General features: G+C 42.8%; 1 protein-coding gene across 1 annotated transcript in view; it reads right to left on the reverse strand.

The window, feature by feature from the left end:
- The window catches only part of EDIL3 (EGF like repeats and discoidin domains 3), a 427,756-nt gene that overhangs the window by 219,539 nt on the left and 193,767 nt on the right, over positions 1-14,450 (reverse strand). Inside the window, exon 4 of the mRNA XM_045022223.1 lies at positions 9,302-9,430. Within this exon, the coding sequence (XP_044878158.1) occupies positions 9,302-9,430 (129 nt within the window). The remainder of the gene's footprint in view (positions 1-9,301; positions 9,431-14,450) is intronic.

A 14,450-nucleotide genomic window follows, 5' to 3' on the forward strand; every position in this document is an offset into this window, starting at 1 on the left:
CCACCATGGACCAGCTGTTCCACACTGAGCAGGAGGCACTTGGGGGGGATGGGGACAGCAAGACCAGGGCATGTCCCCGGGGTGGAGGAGGGGGGATGGACCAGGGCAGAGGCAGGAAGAGGTGAGGTCGGAGTGTGGACTTGGGGAAAGGGGTGGAGTGGGGGCAGGGCCTGAGGTGAAGCCGGGGGGAGCACCCCCCCAGCACATTAGAAAGTCAGCACCTATGGAGGTGGTAACCCAGACTTTGAACCCAGTCTGGTTTTCTAGCAGTGCAGGGCATTTTTGTATTGTTGTAAGCATTTCCCCTTAAGACCCTAAGAATATAAACTACATCCCAGCCAAAACCCAAATCTGAACATCCCCAGGTTTCAGGGGGATTCATAATTTTCACTTGACTTTTTCAGGGCGGGCCTCTCTCTTGTTTCAGTCTGTCTAGTGGCAGGCAGTAACTCATTCACTGCATTCATTTACATACAGAAAGGTAATCTTCCTAGCCAGAAGAGAGAAAAATACAGTTTTAAAATAAAGTCTTGGATTCTTCAGAGCAAATCAAAAACCAGGGAAAGACCTCAAAATTGTGAAATAGATGGATTTTCTACAGCTGTGCCTCTGAATAACTCAGTTTCTCCTTTGAATAAGATTAAGAGGTATAGACAGTGTTATAGTATATGATTACAGGGTAATGGTGTTCTACTGCAAATACTAAAGCAAAGCTGAAGCATTAGACACAATAAATATCAAGACATTTGTTTTCCAAGCAGCTGCTATTTGCCCTGTATTATTATCTCTCATTCAAATGATTAATTAATGATGTTGATAGTGTAAATGTTTTATGATGAATGTTGACTCAGTAGTGCAGATCACTATCCCTCTGTTTTAAAAGGTGCATTCAGATAGGCTGACAGAACTTTGTCATTCGGAGTCATAAAAGTGAAGTATAATAAACTCTAATTATGCTTGCTTCTGATGAATGGTAAATATTTATATTTACATAACAACTTTCAACCATAAAGATGCCAAGACAGTAGAGAAATTAACTTTGTTCTCATCTGAATTATGACATGCAGTGTAATGCCCACTACAGCTATGCTGAGTCAGAGCCTGACTCAATACTGACTCAGAGTCTAATTTTGCTGCTGTTGCTCACCAGATTGACTTCATGTGGGTAACTTCTCACCAGTGTGAGTAAGGCATCTGAAATCTAGACCTTCATATATGTAGAAAAACACTATACAATACGAGAGAGGGAGACTGCCATGTACTAATATATCAGGAATATTTAATAGTTCCTTACTCCTTGAACATTTCAGTGAAGATATCAGAACTACATCTGAGGGATCTGGGTTTTCCATCCAAATCCATCCCTGATTTTCATTATAATCCTTGACTGTCTGGCATTGATGTTATTTAGGATATCTTCGTCCCCAGTTTTGCCAGTGGAGTATGTAATATGTAATATTGCAATCAAACATGGCATATGAAATCAGTAAAATTAATACTGTTCTTTTATAATTTACATACCAATTATTTACATGAGCAAAAGGTCAGGGTGTCTCAGAAATATTGATTGGATTCTGGTTAACATGAATGACAGAATGTCAGCTTCTGGAGTGTATCTTGATTGCAAAATCAATCATCTAGTGTAATTGATTTAGCAGGATAATATTAAACATTAAAGAAATCTGAGATAAAACTAAGTGTGTGATCTTCTAGAAATTTTAATAGTTTTAGAAGCTGTTATGTATCTTGGAATGGGGTCATTTTAATTTAACTTCTTATGCTGGACTAATTTTGACAGATTTTTAATTTGAATTGTAACGAACTTGCAATTAAGTTCCTACACAGGAAAGTAGGAGATTAGAGTCCTAATTTTTCATAAGTTCATAAAACTTAGTATTGCAAAGGATTTTGGCTAAAAGAGATATCAGTGCTTGAAGTGTTTGGGAAACTCCATTTGAGATGACAAAATTTGTGCATATAATTTTCTATTAATAAGATGACAGAATTTATATGAGCTTGTGTTGTCCAGGAAAGGGCTGGACAGTATCAGATGCACATTTCTGGGGGAAAGTCTAGGACTGGGAATTTGCTGGTGTTCCGCAATGTAATTCAAGAGTGGCTGTCCATAGCACTCAGACTGTATAGCTGGGAGTAATTTACATGCAGGAGTGGTTGCTCTCACAGCAAAGTAGTGTAAAAGGTACCCTAGGTTGGAGAATTGAGGGGACACAGCTGTTCAACAGTCCAGATCAGACCCTGGGTAAAATGTCACAAATTATACATCGGTAAAACTGAGATTTCCCGCCCACCCCCACCCCCGAACAAACAGTAAATTCACCAAATAATGCGCTTTTTGGAGCATGAAAACTATTCATGAATTCTGATAGAATTTGGTGAATAGATCCATCCCTCCCCATCCCCCCGCCATGGCCATTTTGAAATTAAATGTTACAACTTTTCATTTCAAAATTGAGATTTTGTTTTCCTTTATATCAAAGCAGCTTTTAGAAAGAAACAAAGATGAAACAAAGGAAAATGTCGTTCTGTGAAAGAATAGTGGTTGCTGTTCTATTAGTGTAGACAGAACGTTATAAAACAGATTTTCCATTATTTACCATGAAAACAACTTAAGCTAACATCACTTATTAACATGTCTGTTGCTCATAAGAACATAAGAATGGCCGCACTGGGTCAGACCAAAGGTCCATCTAGCCCAGTATCTGTCTACTGACAGTGGCCAATGCCAGGTGCCACAGAGGGAGTGAACCTAACAGGCAATGATCAAGTGATCTCTCTCCTGCCATCCATCTCCATCCTCTGACGAACAGAGGCTAGGGACACCATTCTTACCCATTCTGGCTAATAGCCATTTATGGACTTAGCCACCATGAATTTATCCAGTTCCCTTTTAAAGATTGTTATAGTCCTAGCCTTCACAACCTCCTCAGGTAAGGAGTCCCACAAGTTGACTGTGCGCTGCGTGAAGAAGAACTTCCTTTTATTTGTTTTAAATCTGCTGCCTATTAATTTCATTTGGTGACCCCTAGTTCTTGTATTATGCTCGATGAAAGCATTCTATATTTAAGAGTCCACATATAATACAAGAGTTGCTATCTTAAGTACACTTTGATGTCTAATTTTATTAGACAAATATTTAGTGTGTAATCCTGAATAAATAGTCAGAGCCTAAAATGCAGTATTAAGCCAAGTAAGAATCACCCACTATTGTTTTTTAGTAGGTTTCTTTCCACAGTCCTGCTGGTGCTATTCGACTAAATCCTGAGGTCCATATTTCAGTTTGTTGGTATTTTCTCTAAGACCTCTTTCTACTTGGCTTCCTACAAATTTAGTTCAACTCCAGATTATGTTACTCAAGTATCTTTATCTGGCATATAGCATAGGTATGCTGAGTTGGTAAGACTCAAACACAGGGGGTGGATGCAGGGTACTTCACAGACCCAAAGTTACACAGAAAACCTACACATGTTGCATTACATTACATTACATGCTTTGGGATTGGTTTGGTTACTTTGTAGGAATCAATCCCTGTACAACATGCTCCATCTACATACTGTCCATGCAGAACCTACTCTTTTCCACATTTCAGGTTCCAGGCTTATTTTATCCACTGTTATTATAAATTCCCTTTTCCACTAGCGTGGTCTAGATCAGTGTGCTGTTTAACATTCCTGACCATTAATTTATTTTAAAGTTTGTGTAACAGAGTGCATATTACGGATAGTTAAGGGTTTTGGCTGCAGGGTTAAAATACTAATCCCCTCTCCTTTCTTCATGGCTTGCTTGAATGTATTAGTTAAGGAGTTAATTTTGAGGTTTAGTTTTGAATGCTGGCAGAATTTTATAAAGAGACCCCAACTCTTGTGCCACTCAGTATGGTTGCCAATGTATGTTTTGTTTGTTTCTTTGTTTTAGGGTTTTTGTGGCACAAAAGTTAGGGTCTCCCTCTAAGGGTATGTCTACACTACCAGATTAGTTCGATTTAAGTTAATTCGAATTTTTGAAATCGACCTTACAAAGTCGAATTTGTGAGTCCACACTAACGGGGCAAGCGTCGACACTGGAAGCGGTGCACTGTGGGAAGCTATCCCACAGTTCCCGCAGTCCCCGCTGCCCATTTGAATTCTGGGATTTCCCCACAATGCATGCTGGGGGGAAAAATGTGTCGAGGGTGGTCTTGGGTAACTGTCATCATTCAACGTGCTTTCGGACGTCTCAAAGGGAGATAGAGGAGCTTACTGACTCGCTCGGATCTCAGTGAAACCAATATCCCCATTGTTATTGCAGCTTGCTGTGTGCTCCACAATCTCTGTGAGAGCAAGGGGGAGACCTTTATGGCGGGATGGGAGGTTGAGGCAAATTGCCTGGCTGCTGATTATGCTCAGCCAGACATCCATGTGATTAGAAGAGCCCAGCGGGAAGCGGTGTGCATCCGGGAGGCTTTGAAAACTAGGTTCCTCAGCGAGCAGGGTAACCTGTGACTGTTCTGTTTCTTTACAGACACGCTGAACCTGCCCCTGTTTCAGTTACTGTTGACTTTTTTCTGCGGTTACATACCCCGTTCACCACGTTTCCCCCCTTCCAACACCCGTGTAAAAATAAAGTTAATGGAGCATTGTTAATTAACAACCTTTTCTTTACTAATGACTTCGCGTTAAAGGGTTGAAACAGGGATGCAGACTGTGGTGGGTAGGGTGTGCAGTGATGTAGAGACCGCTTCTAGACTCCAGGAATGATAGGCTGCTGCTCCTACAGCGGTCTCTGGGGGGAGGACGGTTACAGGTGGGTGTGCAGGAAGGGGTGAGGGGTGCAGGGTTTGGGACGGAGTTTGGGTGCAGGCTCTGGGTTGGGGGTGGGGGCGTAGGAAGGGGTGAGGGGTGTGTGGGAAGGGGGAGGAGGTGTAGGGGGATGAGGGCTCTGGCTGGGGCTGAGGGTTTGGGGCATTGTAGAGGTTCAGGGCTATGGTAGAAGGGCAGGGTAAGGGCAGCCTGCCTTGCCATGTGTGGATGGCAGGCGCTAGGACCCTGGGGCAGCAGACAGCATTTCTGCGGGTAACCGCTCTACTGTCAGGCAGGGACGCAGCGCGGTGGGGGGGGGAGGGGAGATGACACACCGGGGGAGGGGTGGCAGGTGGGGGCTGGGACCTGCTCCAGGCAGGGAATTGGCGGGGCGGGGGGAGACCCGCAGGGGCCAGGGCCCGATCCAGGCAGGGCCGGGGGAGAGACCCACCTCCAAATATACCTTGAGCAGGGCACCTCCCGCCTATGAACAGAACATTAAAAACACCTCACAGACTGACCAGGGTGCCTAGTGACTGCACTCTGTGTGTGACCTGCTGTTGATCCTGCCCCCATGTCTGTATCCTGGTAATGGTGAATCTCCTATGCAATTACAACGCCCCCCCCATTCACACAAAGTCTTCTGCAAAGAAACATGACAGAAACAGTAATTAACAGCAAACTACTTTTAATACTCAACAACACAGTTGGGGGATGAAACTGGGATTTGGGCTTGGGTGAGCCAGAAAGGGAAGGACTTTTCAAAATTTATGGACTGAGAGCTTTTGGGTAATTGAGCACTTTGCTGGGGTGCAGTGACAGTTTTCACGGCCCCTGGCGCCCCTCCTTCTTGTTATTTTGGGTGAGGGGGGTATTGGATTTTGTGGCGGGGAAGGGTGGTTGCAGATACAGTGCAGGGGTGCTCTGTCCTCCTGCCTGCGGTCCTGCAGAACATCGACAAGGCGCCTGAGCGTGTCTGTTTGCTCCCTCATTAGTCCCTAATTAGTCCAATTAGTTTGAGTCGCCTGCTGGTCCTCTTGACGCCACCTCTCCTCCCGTTCGCTGTGTGAGCGCTGGTACTGAGAGAGGTTCTCCCTCCCAGAGCATTTCCTGTGTGGCTGGTCAGAGCATCCAAGCTCGGACTGCTGTCCAGAGCGTCAACAGAGTGGTGCACTGCGGGATAGCTCCCGGAGCTACTAAGGTCGATTTCCGTCCACACATAGCCTAATTCGACATAGCAATGTCGAATTTAGCGCTACTCCCCTCATCGGGGAGGAGTACAGAATTCGAACTAAAGAGCCCTCTATGTCGAATTAAATGGCTTCCTGGTGTGGACGGGTGCACGGTTAATTTGAATTAACGCTGCTAAATTCAAATTAAAGTCCTAGCGTAGACCAGGCCTAAAACTCTGCATAGTACGCCTCCGACACCCATGCATAGCATGGTAGATTAATTCTTGCTTTTATGACCATAAGCATGGTGCTGTAGGGTTTCGCCATGAGACCAGGTAAACACTTATTGTCTGCCTTAGCAGCACACTGACATCTCTGCCCTCTTAAATGGATAGGGAGAATGACATGAATAGCTTTGCAGATTCTGTACAGATATACTACTACCCTAAAACACAAGATTGCCCCCAACATTGGAAACTATGACCACTGCATGGAAGCAAATTTACAAAACAAAATGGAAAGAAACTATTTTTTGCTTCTTTCTTTACATATTTTTATGTGCCTTGAGCTAACTTCCATTAACCCAGCTTTGTCTTTATTTCCTGAGTCTAGCAAGTATACAAAGAGGCCAAGTCTGTCCAATACCAAGTATGGACCGTACCACCTCACCTTCAGGAAAATGCGGTAAGGAGCCTGACCTTCAATCATGATTTCAATTCCACTTGATGCTCAATCAGGTCTTCTTTGGAATTGAACCATGCCTTGGTCTTCTGTACTTCCACCTTATTTTTCCCATCACACTTTTTTGCACTTGCAAAATTTGCCTTTGCAATTTCTGTACTCAGGCCTCTGATAGGGCTACAGTAGCCAGATGGGCTGCAACTGGGTTAACTATATTCTTCCACAATCTCATTGGTCTTTTTATTAAGGCCTTGCAAGGGGAAAAGCCTTGGATCTGTATTCCCTAGCTCTTAATAGCTGCCTGTTACATTCATCCCTTTTCTTAATTTGGATTTGATGGTCCTATTAGTTTGCTCAACTTGTCATGCTGCCACTGGATGATAGGGAATGTGAAACTTCTGATCAGTGTCTAGCAGGATGTCATTTCTTTAATGACTGACACCACAAATCTACTACCACTGTCTGAGTCAATTACATTAGGAACTCCACATCTGCAGACAGATTATACATCAATTGTTCTGCTGTAGTTAGGGCAGTCATATTTTTCATAGTGAAAGCTTCCACCCAATGTGAAAAAGCATCCACAATTACCAGCATGTATTTGTTACCTCTTGGTGCTAATGGCAACTCCCCAGTACAGTGAATTTGAATTCATTCCCGTGGACTCCTGGGTACCTGTCTCATAAAAACCCTTCCATGTTGTTAGATGGATTATGTCTAGACACAAACCATACAAGCATTAAGATGTTCCGTCAGGTCCTTTTCCCATTAGGGCCACCACCACATTTTTGCCAACCTGTCTTTGGCTTCTGCCTGTTTGGGGTGACCACCCACACTGGGCCCATGCACCTACAGCAGCAGATGTTTTCTCATATTCCATGGTACAATCCATACCAAACCATCTTCTGTTTTTGCACATAAGAGTCCTTGCTCTATTACTAGATCCTCACCTTTTCCTTTCACTTCCTGGCTGCAGACTGGCTACCAAAGCAGTCCTAATTCCAAATCCTGATTTTGAATGCTTTGCAACTGCCTTGCTTTAGCTCGTTGCAATTGCCTCGAGTGAGAACTACTACCATGTGGCTTTCAAAGAGGTCTCCCACAGCCAGGGCGGTCCAGTTACTGCTGCATCTTGGCTGCTAAGTCGGTTGCCTGATAACCTTTTACCACGGACCCTCTTTTCCTGTGCAGCTGAATTTTAACCATGTCCACTCTGTCAAACTATTTGACAATATTGTTCAACATTTGCACATGGTACTGAATTTAATCTCTCCTCTGTCAGTAGCCTGATACTTGTTCTGAGCCCACCAGGCTAGCATTAACACAGCTCTGTCAAGCCAGGCCCACAGAGTTAACCTTCTCACCGTTTAGCCATTGCCTTGCAATTGCATCAAGACATGGAATCTTCAGAAGAACCACACTGTGCCTTAATCCACAAAGCAAAACACAAAGTTTGGAGTATAGCTTCTTCTTACACAAACACTAATTCCACTAATGCCGAATGAGTTAAATGAATCCCCGAACTTCTATTTAACTTTTCTACTGTTCTAGATCATGGAGTCTCATTTATTGGATGAGAACATGACAGCAGAGTTCATGGTCTAGTTACTCTTTTGATGATAAATATTCATGACTCCTATTGATCAGCCTTTTGCTGATGAACTACTACTGACATATTAATTGGAGACCTTTGAGGCATACATTTGCTGCATAATTAAAGTAAAAGCTGTTCTTTTGCTAAAATCTGCATATTGGCTAAGTGTAATAGGGTGGGACTCCTTTCATACAGTTTTTAATAAATTCCAGAGACATTACCGACAGTTTAGGAACTATCCCTTTCTACAGTGTGAGGTTTACTATTAATGATTCATGTAGGACTTGGTTATCAATACAAGTCTTCTAGCCTGTAACTATACATGCTTAAAAGGTAACCAATATCAATATGATGATCATAACATCATGTGAAATTTAAGTTAGAAGTGTGCGGACTGTTTTCCAGTAAATTATATGAAATGGAAAGTGGACCAAATATTGGACTTAAAAACATCAAATTTAGAAGTCCATCCCTTTTTAAATCTGAAGCTTCCAACCCTCAGGAAAATCTTTCTGTTGAATTAAACAGCATGATTTAGAATACTTCTTTTTGGCTCCTATCAAAGTGGGATGAAGAAGATCTAGAAAATTAACTAAAATACACATCTCCTTTTAACTAGCCTTTATATTTTCAGCTGTCAAATTAATCAGCATCAGCATCAAGACAAAACCCAAAGCCTTTTCTCCATTGAGATCAAGATGTCTCTGTACTACTAGAGACATCAGGCCAATGTCTGCTCTCCGTTACACCCACAGTAAAGGAGAGCAGAATTTGGTTAGTCTTTCTTTAGGACTAGATTTTTAGCATATACTCAACCAATTTAATTTTTGTTTCATTTCTTATCAATGGCTCAGCACCAACAATCATGAGAAAAAGTAATTTTAAATTGGTAGTGTTCTCAATATTCAACAGCACTAACCTGGTCATAGCGTAAATACCTACTAATTAGATGTCCCAGGAAATGAGAACAGGTGTCAGTATTAATACTGCAAACATAGAAAGATATTTTAAAGGCTCTTGTCCATAAATATAATAAAAGTTACAGTACTGAAACTTACTGTGCTGGCAGTGAATTCCATTAAATCCTTTTGGACATTTACAGATGTATCCTATGAATGTATCCCCTCGATACGCTTCACTAATTTCACAGGTTCCACCATTATGACAGGGATTAGGAAGGCAAGGTCCTGAAAGATAAAAATAATGTAGTAATTTAAGTGTTTTCATTTAAACCCCCACATTATATATTCCACTAATCCACTAAAATCTACTCTTCACTTCATTCAGATTACTTACCATCGTAGATTTTATTAACATGAAGAATTATGAAGCATGTCACTCTTCATTAATCACAGCTTTATTTTTTTAGTACAAGATAAGAACATGGGATTAATGCCTGATCTTGCTCCCATTGAAAACAATGGGAGTTTTACCACTTATGTAAATGAGGTAATGTATATTCATCAAGTGACTCTTATGACAGTTACTCATTTGCATACAAATCCTAGACCTACTAGGCTTACCAGGTATGCAAGGACTTTCACCTCAAGTATGCCTGCACAGCCCCTACATGGGCCTTTAGTGGCACAAAGGATGTCATGTATTGGGTGAGTTTCACTCTGAGAACATGTGACGGTATACACCAGTCATTAGGTTATCTGAATCAATTTCCCCTTCCATGATAAGCAACTTCTTAACTTATCTGTTTCAAATCACTTCTAAGAGTTCCTTTCATAAATGAAATAACTTCTTTCTACTACACACATGCTGTGATAGCTAAAATAAAATTTCTGCATACAATTGTGAGATCTAATTGTTTGTCTGTCTCTCATTCACAGTGGGTGTTTTGGTAGAGTTTCTAAGTACAGTAAATGTTATTTTTATATAGACTGTGGATGCCTTGAAATAACTAGACTATGTTAAATCTAGGTCAGTTGTTTATTCTTTTCTTTTTAACTGTTTTGTGTTGAAAGCATTTACTATTCAATATGTTTTTAATATCTCAGCTATACTGACCAATACAATTCCTATAAGAATAAATGTTTGCATTTGATAAAGATTATTTCCAGTCTTACCTCACAAAGAATTGGTAGTCAGTGATCTGAACGTTTAAAAATCAGTAGCATGCCTTAAAAAAATCTCAAGTGAGCACTACAAAACTATTTTATTTACACTCTTTACCATCCCCAACTCCTCTCCGCATACACACAAAAGCTAATCTCAATTGTTGAAATGCAGTGGTATAAGCCTTGTAATTATTCAGCCACTTAAAATCTTATTTTGTGGTAAAAAGAGAAAATATTTTCCATTTTACAATGTAGGCCTGGTCTTCACTACACAGTTGGGTCGACATAAGCTGCCTTACATCGACCTAATACTGAAAGTATCTACACTACTAGGTCCTTTCCACCAACATAACTCATCTGACACATCAATTTAAGTCCACAAGAGTCAAAATGGATGCTGATGGGGAGCTGGCTGGTTAAACCCAGAACCAGAGGACCTTCTCCTCTGGGATTCATGGTCCTTCCAGGAGTTGTCCTGCTGCCTTATAGGAAGGGAGGACTGTCCAAAAAAACACTGTAGCCAGTATTGCTACTGTTTCTTCTGAGCGCTGTAGTGGTGTCTCTTCATGGCCAGAATATATATTCCCAAAGAATTCTGAAGCCAAGTGGCTCTCCTCATAGTCACAGTAAACGCCATAATTTCAGCTGAGGCACCTGCCAAGTCCAAAGCTGACTGCAACATGGCCTTGACCACCACAAGACCTTCCACAATGAATGCCATAAACTCTTGGGTTCTGGCAACTTGTTCATAAACTTAGACATGTCCGCCCAATTGACAAAGTCATATTTAGAGCTCAATGCCTGCTGCTTCATGATGCACATTTGCAGGGAAGAGGAGGTATGAATCTTCCTCCCCATTAAGGTTTTTAAGGTCAGGCTTGACAAAGCCCTGGCTGGGATGATTTAGTTGGGAATTGGTCCTACTTTGAGCAGGGGGTTGGACTAGATGACCTCCTGAGGTCCCTTCCAACCCTGATAGTCTATGATTTCTATGATTCTATGATTAAATCTATCCTTTTGGATTCTTTGTCCTTAGGAGTAGAATTATACCTTCCTTGCCATGCTCTGCCATTTCTGCAGTTACTACTAGAGAGATATGGGCCAGGTGGGAGTAAAAACCCTCAAAACCCTGCACAGAAATGATGTCTCACCTCTCTGAATGCTTTGCCATGGCAGACAATTGAGCTGGAGAAGACCAGAGGGATTTTGCAGGTTCCAAAAAAGCCTCATTTATTAGATGGTCTACTGTCCCTGAAGCTGATGATTGGAGAATATCCAGCAGTTTATGCATATTCTTCTGTTGGAATTCTTTCTGGATAGCTAAGGTACAAGCCATATGCCTCAGGGCATCCTGATATGCCATAAAGTCCTCAGGCACTGAGGGAGAGGAAGTCTGCTGTGCCAACAATGGGTCCTGTTTTTGAACCACATGATCTAGCTGGAGTAACCCTGGAGATCCAAAGGGAATCGACTCACCAGTCACTTGCCACTGAGATGGGTTGGGAGTAAGGGCCCCATCGGTATTGGTGATCTTTGGAGCAGATCGAGGAATGGAACTTCAGGGACTGAGGAGTGTCACAAAGATTCCAAAGAGGCAGCTATATGTATGGATGAGTCATTGGTGGCCAGCAGGCACCGGGTCAAGAGCCCCTGTCCCAACTGCAATGTTGATCTCAGTATCAATAGGTGATCTGAGGATGATCTCTGGAGCCTATCCGATGAGGAGTGGGAGGACAATTCTGACCTGGATCTTGAGGTGTAGCAGAGGTTCTCAGATGATAACAGGGGAGCCAGCCCCGATGGGGCAAACAAATGATCAGACTTGTCTGAAGCCCAATGTGGGGGAAGCATTGGTGCCAAGGAGGAATGGGGGATTGGCCATCCCATGTGCCAGAGTACGGCGCTGATCAGCACTCCTTTTAGAAATAGAAGAGAAATTCCCCCCAAGTCTTGGAATGATCCCAATTTATTTTATGGGCCCTCTTCCTCTTGGGGGAAATGCCAGACCCCCAACCAGCATTACTTGAAGCATTATTACTTGCCGATCAGATGACGGCCTCAGTGCTGAAGTTGCTGCTTCAGCCAGAAGTCTTTTGCCACCTGAGTTCCTCTTTGTGAATGATTTGCCAATGGAACACAACGTACAACAAGCACCTGTGTGGGGATCAATGTTGGTGACGCACCCCCGTCCCCCTGATGGACAATGCAGTACCCTAGTGAGGGCATCACACAGGGCAGCCAACTACTCTAACTCGTACTACGCTAACACTAACATTAACCTAATTAATATAGACACAAGAAAAAAATTCTCAGAAACTGACACTGAAAGCTCCAACTCTAGCCATGGATGGTGAGGAGGAACTGTGGGTATGGGGGCACTGCCATCCTCATATGGAAAGGGGAGGGGCTATGGCCACAGGCCATGAGCACCACCCCTGCGGGGACTTAGGCAAAGTTCTCCAGCTCCAGTGTGCTGGAATACACAGCTGCATTTACTTGAAGAAGAATATAAAATTCAGATCTGAATTTTGAGACTTGGGCCCACCCCTCAGTGGCTTAAATGTTCATTTATTCAGCAACATAATAAACATATTGTCAGTCTCTCTAGCATTGAAGTATTATTACTTGCCGATCGGATGACGGCCTCAGTGCTGAAGTTGCTGCTTCAGCCAGAAGTCTTTTGCCACCTGAGTCCTCTTTGTGAATGACTTGCAAATGGAACACAACGTACAACAAGCACCTGTGTGGGGATCAATGTTGGTGACGCACCCCCGTCCTCCTGATGGACAATGCAGTACCCTAGTGAGGGCATCACACAGGGCAGCCAACTACTCTAACTCGTAGTTTCAGTCTCTCATAGCATTCTTCCGGAAAAATAGATTATTAATATGATAACTATTCTGATTGTTTTTGTAGTTGTGGATTGGGCATACTAGTATTTTTATTCTAACTACATATGTAGCAGACTGACAACATCCTCCCATGCCCTGCACAAACCCTATGGAATGAAGATAATGTTTAACTTAATTCAGTAAAGTTTATCGAATTAGGTTTAATATCTTTGAGGATCATTGTACTAAAATGCAATTGTGTATGTGTTACTCTGGAAATGCAATTGTGTATGTGTTACTCTGGAATTGCTGTAACTCCTCTAGAAAGAGAGGGATGCTAATGTAATTCTTCTGGTTATCAGCCCTTTGAAGCCAGCACCTCCCCCTGAGAGGTTTGCTTATTCTTGTTCAAACCTGACCAACAGACAAAGAAAGGAGTTTTTGATAAACAGTCTGGTTTTAAACAGGGTCAAGACATTCTTCCTGTTCCAGCAAATGGACAGGACCCTTAGTCCACAGAAGGTCCCAGTCCTTAGGGAATGTTTGGATGGACTGGGCCTATTGAGAACCCATAAGACTGGGTGCTTGTTCTGAATTGAAGCTGTGATCAACTTGAAACTACAAGGAAACCTCTTGAGTGGGGTATTGATGGACTGCTCCTCCCAGAGCCCATGTTAGGGTTGGGGTGATTTCTGGTAAGCGTATTAGCAGGTGTGTAGATTCTTTAGTCATTTTTAAAAGTTTTCTCTAGAATGCTTTTTACTTTAAGAATAAAATAGGATTGCTTAGAAAGTACTGTGAGGTAACCTACAACTGTGGGCAGTCACACTGTTAACTAGATTTCTGCTGCGGGACTGGAATCCCATGAGTCCCGCGGGAGCGGGATAAAATTCAACAAACAATGTGGGAGCAGGTGGGAGTGGGTACTGTGGGGTGGGATGGGATTTAAAAACTAGTCCCGCACAGTGCTCTTCTGTTAACCATCTCGGAAGAGAAAGCAAGTAGGCCTGTTTAGACAGTTGGGACAGCTTGTCCAGTTAGAATGGAGTGAGGTGCAGGCAATGGTTGGGGAATGGGATGCCTGAGAATGGGTGCTCTTGCTAGGCCACTGAGGGTAAATACAGGTGCAGTTGCCCTACACTCTGACAACATTGTTTCGGTATGGCTTCACTAGCAAGGTTAAAGTGCTTTAAGATGGCCATGTAGTCACAGCACCAGCACTGGGAAAGAGTTCTCCCAGTGCTGTAAAAAAACCACCCCCCGAGGGGAGTAGCTCCCAGTGCCGGTGCACTGCCTACACTGCCACTTTA

The sequence above is a fragment of the Mauremys mutica genome, chromosome 6 (assembly GCF_020497125.1).
Source record: "Mauremys mutica isolate MM-2020 ecotype Southern chromosome 6, ASM2049712v1, whole genome shotgun sequence".
In the NCBI taxonomy this organism is placed as follows: domain Eukaryota; kingdom Metazoa; phylum Chordata; order Testudines; family Geoemydidae; genus Mauremys; species Mauremys mutica.